Source organism: Rhea pennata, chromosome 3 (genome assembly GCF_028389875.1).
Source record: "Rhea pennata isolate bPtePen1 chromosome 3, bPtePen1.pri, whole genome shotgun sequence".
NCBI classification, from domain to species: Eukaryota; Metazoa; Chordata; class Aves; order Rheiformes; family Rheidae; genus Rhea; species Rhea pennata.
Genome location: NC_084665.1, coordinates 110,179,052 through 110,191,508, shown reverse-complemented (window position 1 = coordinate 110,191,508; position 12,457 = coordinate 110,179,052). Strand labels below are relative to the sequence as shown.

Sequence of the window (12,457 nt, the reverse complement as noted above, 5' to 3'; positions counted from 1 at the left end):
TTATGCAAATGTGTATTGAAAAAGCAGAGTGAAAATAAGCAGTGCCTGGAAGAATGAGAAAAAGCTTTTTGTAAAATCAACTGAAGGATCACAATTTCAATCCAGGATAATGTGACTGTATCAAGTAATACAGATCTCCTGGGTCTATATGCCATTCAGTCTCACTTATGACAGACGTAGTTACAGAAGAGAGAGAAAAGAGAACGGAATTGTCTCAAGGGTAGTTTAATGCTCACAGTGCATACTTCGCAAAACTATAAAGTTTCATTTAGCTATTTATCTACCTGTTCATTAAAACCATAATTTGGCTCTGTAGTCCATCCAATTTGTGAGTCACTTTCTCAACATCTTGAAAATATTTTTCTGCAGTTTTTATGTCTCCGATCTAAACAGTAAAATCATAGTTACCACAATAAGAACAAAAGACATGCATCCTGATTAAAGCTTTCACAAAGGATAAGAACATGAAAACATATTCAAAAGTCTCATTATCTGGTACATATGTACTGGGTAACATCTGTTATCAAACAAGATACTTGAAAAACAATATTAAGATCATGAAAAGAACACCAAAAGTAGGTACAGTTTTATTTAAGGCAGTGTTTCTCAGCTGTGGTGTGTAGAGCATTGCCCCACCTCCTCATTTCTGTCTGCTTTTCAGGACCACGGGCTTTTGTTATAACTGACTCCAAAGTTTACAAAACTAGCTTAAAATGAGCAAAGAGCAGAACTACTTCACCTAAGACTATACAGCAAGTGAAGACACACTTGCTGCTCACCAGCAGAAGCAGTCAGTAGGCAGGAAAACTGGAATCCAGTAGCCTGGCAGCTTGCGTAGGCCCTGTCCTCAGCCAAACACACAGCCCATTAGTCAAAGCCAGAGACCACAGGGTGACTTCAGTGTCATCACTGCTTTGCAGGGAAACACGTCAGAAAACAGCCTCCTGCAGTGAGTCAGTGAGGACGTCGGGCAGAGAGTCCATTTGCAGACTGAAAAGTACTGGCTAGGGGATCACGGAGGCTGAAGGAATAAAGGATCTGAAAGCTTGCAGAAAGCAGAACGGATCTTATGGAGGTCAAGGGAGGGAAGGGGAAGGAAAGGACATTCCTGGAAGGGAAGCAATATTTCAAGTACGCGTATGTCACATACATTGCTATCTGATACAAAAAAGACATTTTCTTGGAAGAAGTCCCCTTTGGTAAGTAAGTTACATGTTTCAAAGAAAGATGCACTTATTTTTGGTAAGGTTTCACAGTAGTGTCTGATTTTAGGCTGGAGAGATGGAAGTAGAAGAAAATTTACTACTAGGAAAAATAAATCTATCAGAAGGAGGGAAATTAAACTAATTCGGGAGCATAAAACATGGAAACCAGGCAATTCTTAGCTTGGGGAGCCTCAGGAGGCCCTCAAGAGAGGTTCCTCCTTTTTGTTCAAAACAGGACCAACATTACCAAAACTGTGACAAATGTGTTGAGCTCTCCTTAAATCTATCAAATGGTGACTATTATACAACTTCTCTAGGAAACTTATTCCAGAATTCAGGAATCTTAAACACCATTTGCATTAGAAAGTTTATTCGGTCTACCCTGCTGCACTATCTACCCCAGTTTTTTGTCCTGTCTATAATGGACAACGAAAATAGCATGATTTCCAGTTTTTAAGTCTTTTAAATAATTCAAGATTCTTATTGTACTTTCTTTCATATCTTCCCTTTTGGAGAAGGAAAAACAAATTTCAAGCAAATCAATTTTCACTGTTTCCTCATAGGTAATGCTTTCCAGCCCCTCTAGTCATTCTGTTCTCCATATCTTCCCTGAGTGCCCAGAAGTGGTCACAATACTCCAGCTGAGCCCTCACCAGCAGTGAGAAGGACAGTAGGATTACTTTATGTTTTGCATCTAAATATGAAGTTTGCTTTTATTGCACAGTATTTTAAATAAGTCTGGCCTGTTTACTCATGTGTAGTTTGCTTGCCCTTACGCTAATTCTTTTCTGCAGAATGCTGCCTACTCAGTTGTTTCCCATTCTGTATTTGTGCCAACCTTTAGCAGTATTTTGCTTTTATTCTTTAATCACAGCCAATTTACTATTTCAGTTTCCCAACTTTTCAAGATTATTTTACATTCTAACCTTGCCCTAGTGTCTGCACTTCTAACCATGAGAATAACCAGTTTCTACAGTAAATTCCCAGTTTGCTTCCCTGGGAGCTCGTAGAATCTAGATCTAACAGGTTTTAAGACTAATCAAATCATATTTGGGATCATGAATAGTTCTCATTTCCTAGCAGCATCCTGTATCTTGAAGCAATCATGCCAGACAACAGTCATAGCCATTTTTCACACTAAAAAGAGGGGAAACTGTTAATACTTTTATACTCTTTATACTTTTATTTTATCCATGGAATATTTAAAAGACTGAATTGGCTTAAATTAGTTATTAAATTAGTTATTAAATATTAAAAAATTGAGGTGGTTTTTGCCACTTAATTTTATTTAACTTAGTTCAGAAAAGGTGAGTAGCACTTCAAATTAATAATGAAAATTCCTCTCTTATCCTCAAATAATATCCTCTATTAACAAGTCTCCAATATATTCTGTATTTAATTTAAGTTTGTTAGTCTGGAATCCAAGATTATTTTTCTGAATTACTCCTAGGATTTATTTATTGTTTTTAACTTTGTTTTCCTGCGACCTATTGCAGAGAATAAGATCAGACACCTTTTCACTTTTAAAGTTCTTTAATATACTTATTTAAGTTGGTGGACAGTCTATTAGCAACATGCCCTAAAATACTAGAGACTACAATGTCTTCACTGCTTCCCCGTTTCATGTGAATATTTTGTAACTCAGTTAGTTGCTGAGAGAATTATAGTGCTTCTTAAAATATTGTTGCATTAGGCTCTGTTTTTTCACGTTCTTCAGTTCTCTCATCCCCATTTCCCATTTGTATTAAGACAACAACTAAACGCTTTACATTAGATTTTTATGCTACACGACATGTGAAAATAAAGAAGACATGATCCCCCAAACCGGTAAGTTCAATTAAATAGAAAAAAAAACACATACAAACTAAGGATTTATATGTTGAAGAAAGTTAATCTTTATTTTCCACCTAACTCCTCATCTTGAACTTGATTCTTCAACATTGCTTTGTTTTGTATGTATGAGGGCATTTTTTTCAAACAGTATCTGTGACTGATAAATAGATAAAACCTGGCTCACTTGTACATGTACTGGATGATGTTCAAAGTTAACAGAACAGTCTGAGGTTATTTGGGAATCACTACCTGTTTCTGAGAAGCTGTGATATTTTGAGTATCAGAAAATTGTGTTCACATTTTACCTGCAAGAAGTTCATTTTTTTCACACAGTTTGCCTGGTCAACAGTGCAGATGCTACACAGCGATCTAAACAAAATGATGGCACCCAAGCCTGCAACCCATTTCCGTCCTTTGATTTCAAGTTTAAAAGTCCCTTCTTAGCTTTTTTTTTTTTTTTTTTTTTTTTTACCTGCACACTTATTATTTCTCTCCAACGTATCAAGATCTTGCATCTGTTGGCACCAGTATCCTCTAGACAGAGATGCAGATTTTGTGACCAAAAAGACGTCCTGACGAATTTCTTCCCCCCCCCCCCTCCCCAAATGTGCTAGGCCAAATGACAACATTTTGAATTTAAAAGTGATACTTTTTATTAACTACTGTTAGAATCACATAATAATGCCAGCGGCTCTCATACAACATTCTGCTATGTCCTGCTTTCATGGTTAAACCACTACATACCAAAGACCCCTGTAACAACCAGCATCATGGAGCTCCACGACTTCAGATGATGCTCTAACAAAGTCTATTAACATCATTTTTAAAATTGAATGGACATATTTTTTTCCAAAGTTAGGAGACAGTCTCCTCCCACTCTCCTGAGAGTGAAGATATTTCTACAGTAAACTGAGCTACTAATGGAGTTGAGAGAGTGACACTAGGGAAGACAGCAAGGTATTACCAAGTAACACACCAAGTCTCTCCTCCCATTAAGACCAGAACTATTAATAACTTGTATTTCCAATAGTATTATCCATATTTATAGCATCATTATTTAATAAAGATAATTACCAGCTGTCTATTTCAGTAATAATGTACATGACACTTCTCAATATTAAAAAGTTTCTCTGTAATGAAGAAGACCCACTTTAAACCAGAGACTTTTAAACATAAACACATTTCTATCATACAGTGAAAATATATTCCTGTTAAGAACTGAAAATCTAGAACTAAATTTGAATGACACATTCTATGACTGAAAGCAAACAATATTATTCATGATTTAATTATCTATCACGAGTAAATTATTCCATTTCAATGCAATTTTATAACCTTAATACCACAAACTAGATTGTTTGTACATACTTCTGACAATTCAAAATTAAATTTATGATAAAAATTAAAAGTTTGAAACATTAAGATTAGAAAATATGACAGAGCTGCTAAGAACTTGAGATACTCAAAACTATCAGAAATCAATTGTTTAGACATAATATTTTCTGATAAAAAAGTCTTACTGCACTTATCTCTTACTATACTTAATATGATTAGTAAGTAAATAGCTGCATGAAAAGTTATACATATATGGTGCTGCTATCTTCTTCTAATGTGCTCTCCTCAGTGATATAACCAGGCTAAAAGAAGGAAACTCACAGATTCTTTTATATTAACTTGGCAGTGATAGAGTATGACTAAGAGTTGCAGTCTGAAGCAGTGGAAAATGGAATTTTCAGTAAAATCCTGGCACTCTGAAGTCAATGGGAGTTTTACCATTAATTTTAAGGAGAGAAGAATTTTGCCTTTTGATTCAACTATTAGCATAATTTTCTACAGCACTGTCTTTATTCACTAATATAAATGCATGCAATTTTAATACTATGTAAATTTGTATTTCTTAGCATAATCTGATAATCTCACAGTGAAAGTGTTTTCTTTTTTACCATTGCCTCTATAATTTGATACATGCCCTATAAAAATAACTATACTTTTAGATGCAACAATTAATTACTCACCACAGTTGTCAACAGCAATAATACCTAGCAGATTTAGAATAAAATACATACCTGAAGGAAAATCCTTCCAATTCCACTCAACAGCTGAGGCTCTTGCTGTGGATAATATTTGATGACAGTGTGATAAGCATCTACAGCAAGCACATAGTCCTAAAGGGTGAAAAGCATGTGAACAGATATTTAAGCTCAGCATTCTTTATCCTTTATGTGTGTGTGTGAGTAAATATATATATACACACATATATATACACATATATATGTATATGTATGTATAATTTTGAAATGTTCAATATTTATACATATTCAAAAGACATATTCAAACAGAATTAAAATAATTGCGACTGATCAATGGGACAGAATTTCTACCTATTGCTGTAAGCGCTAGTTGCAGACTATTCTGGCCTCTTTTCAGTTATACTGGAACTGCAGAGCACGGATCTTCCTTAAAGTTCCCATTTTTGCAACTAGATCATATTCTGTTTGTAGCTAAATGCCAAGAGAAAGAATTTGAACATATTCTCCTCCACTTGGATGAAGATTGAGGGTGAGAGTCAGAAGTCCTCTGTGCGACTCAGGTGTAGATACTTGAAAAGTGCTGTACGATTCAAATACATGAATAACTTCCACAGTTTAACAAATTACTATGTCAAAGAAACTTCGGTATTTTTTATGCACATGGTCTTGTGAAAAATGCAAGGTAATGTGACATAAGCTACAATTTTATGCATGTTTTAAGGTGACATAAACTAGCACAATGGCTAAAGGAAACAAGTCCTGTTCTATCTCTTCACCCAAATCCTTGCTCCCTTCTCATGCAAAAGCAAAATGTGCAGTTAATCTGCCTGGAAAAATATTCTGGGCTAAAAATAACTGAGGACTGGGCTGACTTTTAACTCCAGGAAGCTCTGCAAGTGGCCACTCAATCACCTCCACCAAGAACGTGCCAGTGGGCTGGCCAGTGCAGCAGTGGCAGCTGACAGGGATCTGCTTGAGATCCAGTGCAAATGCACCTGCCACATGATGACCAATGGAAGAGGATTAAACTAAACTGTATTCACATTTAGCACATGATATAAGTGCACATGCAACCAGGTACTGCAGTCCAGCTGATTCATAGTAACTCATTAAACTGCAGTAATTCAGTGATGTAGCTGTGCAGTAAATTACTTTCAGGGCATGATCACAGGGGCTTTTGCAGGCATACATGAGAAAGTTTGCATGTGCTCTGAGCTGACTGGAAGACACTTAGTAGATACATTCAAATGGCAAAGGTTGTAGTAGTCACAGCTACAGCTTCTTTGATCAATTCAAAGCACAAACAGAGAAAGCCTGCATCTACTTATAAAAAAGCAGACATATGCAAGGACAAAAGACTTCTGTGCGATAGTAATTTGGTGCTTCGTGGTAATTCTGTCCTCCAATTTAATACAAGAATCTGGGAAGGTGTTCAGATACAAAAGATATCAAAGACCCAGTCTTTCAAAACTGCACGGACACCTTGGGACACTCTCTAGCCTACCACTTTTTTTTAGTAAAATTATAGCACTCATTTAACTTGTCTCTAATGTGACCACAACTACTGCAAAGGACACTTTTTCTCATCCCCTGCTTAGTCTAGGGAGACAATGTGCCCTAGATGTAATAGTGTTTTTCCTGAGGCTGCAGTTAAGATGACTGAGCCCTACTTGACCCCTGAACTAGGTCACTACCTGGAACATATTAATTTTGTCACATACATACAAAAATCAAAAGTCTTGGTTTCAGTTACTGATTTTTAAACTCATTTGTATTCCAATGGTTCAGAAAAAGTATCTAATTAAACCCCTTTTTCACTTTAGTCTGCCCCAGGGAATTAAAGTTGGGACATGATGGGTAAAATCAAAGATAACAAAAATTTAACAAATTAACAGAACCATCTATTCTATCATGGAAGTAGATTTTAGAGTATCCTGTATCTGCCAGATGACACAGAACGATGCTATCCTATGGCATGTTACAAAAGCACATTTGAAAATTCCTTAGGAAGCAAGGTATTGTAAAGTAGGTCTTATTTAGTAAAGATCTGTGTTTCATTCCCAGCTTTACTAATAGGACATGGCATAAGCACAACTGTCTATGACAAAGATAAAGGAGATACTTCCCAGAGGAATGAAGTCTCACAGGTTGTAAGGAGTATAGAAATACTAGATACTGCCAGTAAAAGAACAGTGACTACAATTTGTGATCTTAGGGCTTAAAGGTGGCATTGATGTCCACCAATGATTACCACTGTCACGGTCTTTACTTTCTAATAAATGTGTGTGTTCAGATTTTCACACCTTCATGAGAAATCCCAAAAGAAGAGATAAGGTTACACAGTCAGCATGCAAATGAGATTTTACTTATTGTTTTATAATTAAATATTCCTTTAATTCTGAAAAATGAGGAACTAACATTAATTAGTCACATCCAAAATAGTTCTGATAAGCAAATGGACCTACTAGTGCAAGAAGGGCAAACAGGGTTTGCTTTTTTTGATGCACTGTAGTGCAGACTGTATTTCCCATAATGGTCCTTGCATTACACGTTTTTGTGTAATTTCTCCTCACTTTGAATAATTAAAATAGGATTTATGATACAGAAATAAGCATAAATGATTGTGATGGGTGGAATGCTGAAAGGAGGTTTTGAAAGCAGACTAAAAATCAGCTTTGGTTAAACAAACTTTATTGTTCCTAAAGATTATATTTTGGGAAGGGAGTACAGGGACAACTTAGTTTTCCTCACTATCTAGCACACTTGTGGAAGGGTTATAAAAGCAGAGATTCACAGTGTTGTGAACTCAGAACAGTACTGCAGCCTAGTTAGGCAAGACATCATAATTCATGCAGTCTTCCTCCTTTGAATTGGAGAAAAGCTATAATCCTTAGGAATCACTCCCTTGAATGACCAATACAAGATGCTGCCCCCTTCTTTGTAATGTTTCAATAGCATTAGGCTCAAATTAAAAACAATCCTAATGTTCTTGTTTTTACTAAGTAAAAGTTCTGCAAAAGCAAAGACAACTCTGAAAATAAACACCTAAAAATACAAAATGTAACTTTCATTAGAGTACATTTACAATATACATGTAAAGTACTCAGGTACTTATTCTTCAGAGAGGTAGAAGCCTGGAAAGATAATACCAAAAATGATTTTAGCTCAGATGACAAGAACTTTAAAAAAGTTTTTAAGATACTTTGATGGTGATTTAGTAAAATGACACTTTTTGCAATTAGATTGCTGAAGCAATGCACATCATTAGTTGCATTTTAAATGAGTATTCCCTCATGTTGCCACACTGAGAGTACAGTTTCATAGCAACTTAAGCTCGCAGTTCTTGTAAGTGAAAGTCTACAATGATATATGTTAAATGGTCCCATCTTCCTATCCCACTGCATCCCCACCTCCTCCCCTATATTGTCACTCATTCACATCAAACTGGAAAAGATCACTCAGCTGATATGTCTTGTATCAACATTCACTGCTTTTTTTTAGTTTTGTTGTATCGAGTTCCTTACCTGACTTATCACTTGGTTAAGTCCAATAGTGGTGCACAGAAGGAGCTAGAATACATTTTTAAGAAAGGTTGTACAAAGAAAAGAGGGTGAAGAAGAAAAGACCACAGAGTAAGACTGCCTTAAACTGCTGCAGAACTGTATCATTAGATACCTATATAAAAGGATACAGCCAGGAGAATTCTGTACCTAGGACAGACAGTCCTAGGGTAAAGGAGAACTGTTCCACTACTGGTTTCCTGCATGAGTCTGGGTAAATCACTTCTTTGCACCCTCATTCACTATCTCTAAAACAAATACCCCTCCATATCAACAAACTAATGCGAGACTCAGCTATGAAACTAATGAAGCTCTGGAGCCTATTTAAAAAGACAAATATCACTGTGCTACATAAGCTTGGGTCAGATAAGCAATGCAGAAAAGAAACAACAATAAATAAACCTCACTAGCTTTGAGGATAGCTGAAGTAGATTAAAACAGGTATAGGCCCAGCATCTGTTTGAAGTTTTTTTTATTTTGAAGAGTTAATCCTGAAAAGATTATTTCCTATTAAGTATTGCTTAGGTGTTTCGGCAGAATGAAAAGGTTAATAAAAAAAACGATAATTAGTTTTTATTTTTTGATTAATGTTACAGAGAAAATTCTTTTACTTCAGTAATTTATTATAATTAATTTACTAAGAGCACAAGCTATTCTATTAGGTTAATAATACTTCAGAATTATTCAATATTCAAATAGGACCATATTGCAGTATTGTAAATATTCACTAGATGGCAATAGATGGCACTGACTCAGAGAATGAGAACAGAATTTCTTAATTTTATTACATGACCTATCTGAAATGAACAAAACATGGAATTTTTAAAGTATATTATACAATAGTGGAAACAATTATAAAGGTGTAGAACTTTGTACAATTAATATAATTATTCAGGGAAAAAAATTACAAGTGCATTAAAAATTACTATTTGAATAAATAGTTTCATATGGAATACTGCAGAGAAAACAATCATAGCATTGCTGGATGTTAAAATGGTCTTAAAAATTATTAAACTTATAAGTGGTCAATATAATTCTCTCACAAAATATTTGCCATATAAGCAGTATAAATTAATTTCACATACTACTCTGATTTTAATTGTAACATGCCTATGTTTGAAAATCTTTCTTAAAAGACTCTCCATTACTCCCTACAGGGATATTTCTGAAAATTGTGAGACTCAGGACTATTCCACAACCAACATACTGAAATGCAAATTTCAGATGGGAGCAGTTATGTATTAACATGCAGTTGTGGGAAATCTGGAAGCGATTTCTAAATTGACAGCAGTGAGACAGACCCTAAATACAACTGGTCCTAAGAAACATCTTGAATTGCAGTATTTTTGAAGCACTATTTTGAAGGAGCTGATAAACTATATTCACAAACAAATGTATATTACTAATAGAAAATAGCACTAAAAGGATCAAACCAGAAGAAAAAATCCACTTACTGAAAGTGCTAAAGAAAATTCATAGTCAAAAGTAAAATGAGCTTCTTGAAACAACGTGTTGCTACTGTTTAGGATCGCAACTCAGTGCTTTTTTCCATCTACTTAAAAAAAAAAAAAGTAAAAATATAGTAAAAATAAAAGTTCCCTAAAAACGTAACTTGTTTCAGGAACAAATATTTATTAATTCTGAAAAATACATCATGGTTTAATGGACTATCCTAAGTATGAAGAATTGTTCTGATCTCAATCTAATTACGAATACAAATTTCTGCTTTCCCTAATTCTTATAAAAAGGATGTTCCATTTCACGTAAAGGAGTATTTGGATAACGTATCTTATCTGAAAATGTGTGGTTTTTGAGATATTGTAATACAAAGAATGGAGCATCAAAGAAGTCGAGTCTGGAAAGTGGTACAGTAAACATTATAGAGAGCTAGGTCTGGCTTGACCTCAGGCAGCCAAAGAGTGGGAAGCATGAAATGCAAATCTTGGCCTGTTGCTGAGGCTGTTGCTGCTAAGTGATTCATGAAGCAGCTTTAAGCTTAAAGTAACAGCAGTCTTACAATGGGGATATCCCTATTTTCCTGATCAAGAGGTGAACTGTGGAAGTCTTATTTCTACTTGCTGAACAGAGGAAGAAGCTAAAAGTGTTGTGTAAAATGGAGTAGGACTGCTTAAAAGAGTAAGGGAAAGCATAAGGAAATAAAACAGTGATAACTAGCTCCTTTTGCTTTTATTTCCCCTGCTCCCTGTACTGGTAGTGAGGATTTCAACTTGAAGGAAGAGATCTTGCAATTTAGATAAGCTGACAAGAGAGGATGTATTTAGATGTTCTGAGTCTGTATCACATACAAAGCCTATGGTATTATCAATATGCACAAACAGAGCAACATTCCTATTGCACTGTTTGAAGAAGATGGAGCACATAATTGCTTTTAATTACAGCATTTAGTTAAGTGTTTCAAAAATTCAATTTAAAAATGCAAATTCTGTGTTGTTATTGCATGTTCTTCAAGATGGTTTGGGGAGAAATAAGTACAGATATGTTCCCAAAGAACATTACTGCAAATGGTTATCTATTAAAGAAGTCATTATTAGGTCTAATTAATTCTTCGCTAAGCAAAACCTTCATGTACAGTCAGGTAGGCCTCCCTTATCTATGCAGCAGCAATTCTCTGGCGCTGCCGCTGCCGCTCTATTCTGGAATATACGGTACCTCTGCAGTCGCTGCCACCCACGTACCTTCATCATTAGCAGACAGTTTGCCATGGAGTACATCACCCGGCCCAGACGTGACCTCCACAGCTGAACAGAGGCTGCAAAATAAGAGCAGCTTGTGAATTTGCACAAATAAATTAGAGGTTCTTTCTTGCCATCAATTATTGGCCCTATGAATTATGATTTTGAAAAATCCCCCTTGTTAACATCATTGCGTTTTAGCCTGGAATTTTTCATTCTCGGCCATGCTGTACCATCAGGCAGAAAATTCGGCATCTCTCCCAGGGCTGCTTCTGGGGGACCATACACGACACGACAACGCAAAGCAGCAGACAGCCTCTTGGCTCGGAGCTCAGACTAAATCTTAAACGCTAAAGGAAGCCACACATTTTCCAGTATCAGAACAAAAGGTGCACAGAATGATTCAAGTGATAATAAGCATCAGTTTAAAAACATGTAATCTATGGGATTAAATGTGATGAGCTCAAGAATCAAACACAGCTAAAATGTCATCTTAGAGCCAAAACATGCATGGTGAGAGCTGCCTGAGTCTGCGACTATTTGTGCTTGCCTCTGGCTTAGAGATATGCTGGAAAAATCTGCCAAGCCTGTCTGCTTTCCCCGTGCTCCTGGAGCTTGCAGGCACTAAAAGCTGCAGCAGCAGGTTTCGCACTCTCTCAGTTTGCAGACAGACTCCTGATGTTGTAAGAGAATGGTTCATATAGATCCTTATTTTCTCTTGTGTTACAGTATCCTAGATTAATGCTGAAGATATTCTTCTAATCCTCAAAAATCAACATGAAGAATATTAATTTAGTACATTTGGAAAATAAATGTCTCTCATCTCAGTCAATCAACTGTCAAGGTCATTGCAATGATTTGAGAAGGGGAGAAGAGGAGAAGCGGAAATTTCAGTGAGATTGTGATAACTGAGACCACTCATTTGTATCAATAACGCAGTCTATGATGAAAAGCATGGCAGGTCACATGGATAATTTTTCAGCACAGATAAATGCCACTACGAATAAGAAGAAAGTCTGATGAAATGTATATTCCCCTTCCTAAAAAGAACTCTTTCAAAAAAATCCTCTCAAAACAAAAGCGGTAAACATTCCCAATTTAATGTTGTCAAAAGGCATATCTTTGTGGCCAAGACT

At 35.8% G+C, this 12,457-nt stretch overlaps 1 protein-coding gene across 2 annotated transcripts in view; it reads right to left on the bottom strand.

Moving 5' to 3' along the window:
• The window catches only part of TRAPPC12 (trafficking protein particle complex subunit 12), a 60,656-nt gene that overhangs the window by 4,220 nt on the left and 43,979 nt on the right, over positions 1 to 12,457 (bottom strand). For both annotated transcript variants that reach the window (XM_062572991.1, XM_062572990.1), the window contains 3 exons: positions 11,325 to 11,398; positions 5,105 to 5,203; positions 285 to 385 (listed from right to left, as the gene is read on the bottom strand). In XM_062572991.1, coding sequence (XP_062428975.1) covers positions 285 to 385; positions 5,105 to 5,203; positions 11,325 to 11,398 — 274 coding nt within the window. The remainder of the gene's footprint in view (positions 1 to 284; positions 386 to 5,104; positions 5,204 to 11,324; positions 11,399 to 12,457) is intronic.